A 342-nucleotide genomic window follows, 5' to 3' on the forward strand; every position below is an offset into this window, starting at 1 on the left:
GGTCAGGGCTTGTCTCTCCCCGAGCTGTACAGCGCCTTGAGCCCTGTGTTCTTCTCACCCGTCGCTCCCGTTTTCCCCTTGCCCACCGCTGTTTCCCACCAGTGCCTGAGGTGAACATGCGCTAGGCCAGGCGCCACGGTGAGCCCGTGGCCCTGGGAGAGTTCGTGTGGCATCAAGGATAGCACTGTTTTAAGACCGGTGGCATCCAAAAAGGTTTGTCCCCATGGTCTTGGGAGGTGCAGGTTTGGGCTCCCGGAAGCCGGCCGGCTGTCAGTTTGGGCAGCTGAGCCGTGTGGGGACAGGGAGTTACTTCACAGCCCTAGGAAGGCCAGGCCAGGCCTG

General features: G+C 62.0%; 1 protein-coding gene across 1 annotated transcript in view; it reads right to left on the minus strand.

The window, feature by feature from the left end:
* Nucleotides 1-118, minus strand: part of MLYCD (malonyl-CoA decarboxylase) — a 24,644-nt gene extending 24,526 nt beyond the window's left edge. The window contains exon 1 of the mRNA XM_009647207.2: nucleotides 59-118. Coding sequence (XP_009645502.1) covers nucleotides 59-118 — 60 coding nt within the window. The remainder of the gene's footprint in view (nucleotides 1-58) is intronic.
* Nucleotides 119-342: the final 224 nt, after the last annotated feature.

The sequence above is a fragment of the Egretta garzetta genome, unplaced genomic scaffold (genome assembly GCF_000687185.1).
Source record: "Egretta garzetta isolate BGI_Z169 unplaced genomic scaffold, ASM68718v1 scaffold39, whole genome shotgun sequence".
Lineage (NCBI taxonomy): Eukaryota > Metazoa > Chordata > Aves > Pelecaniformes > Ardeidae > Egretta > Egretta garzetta.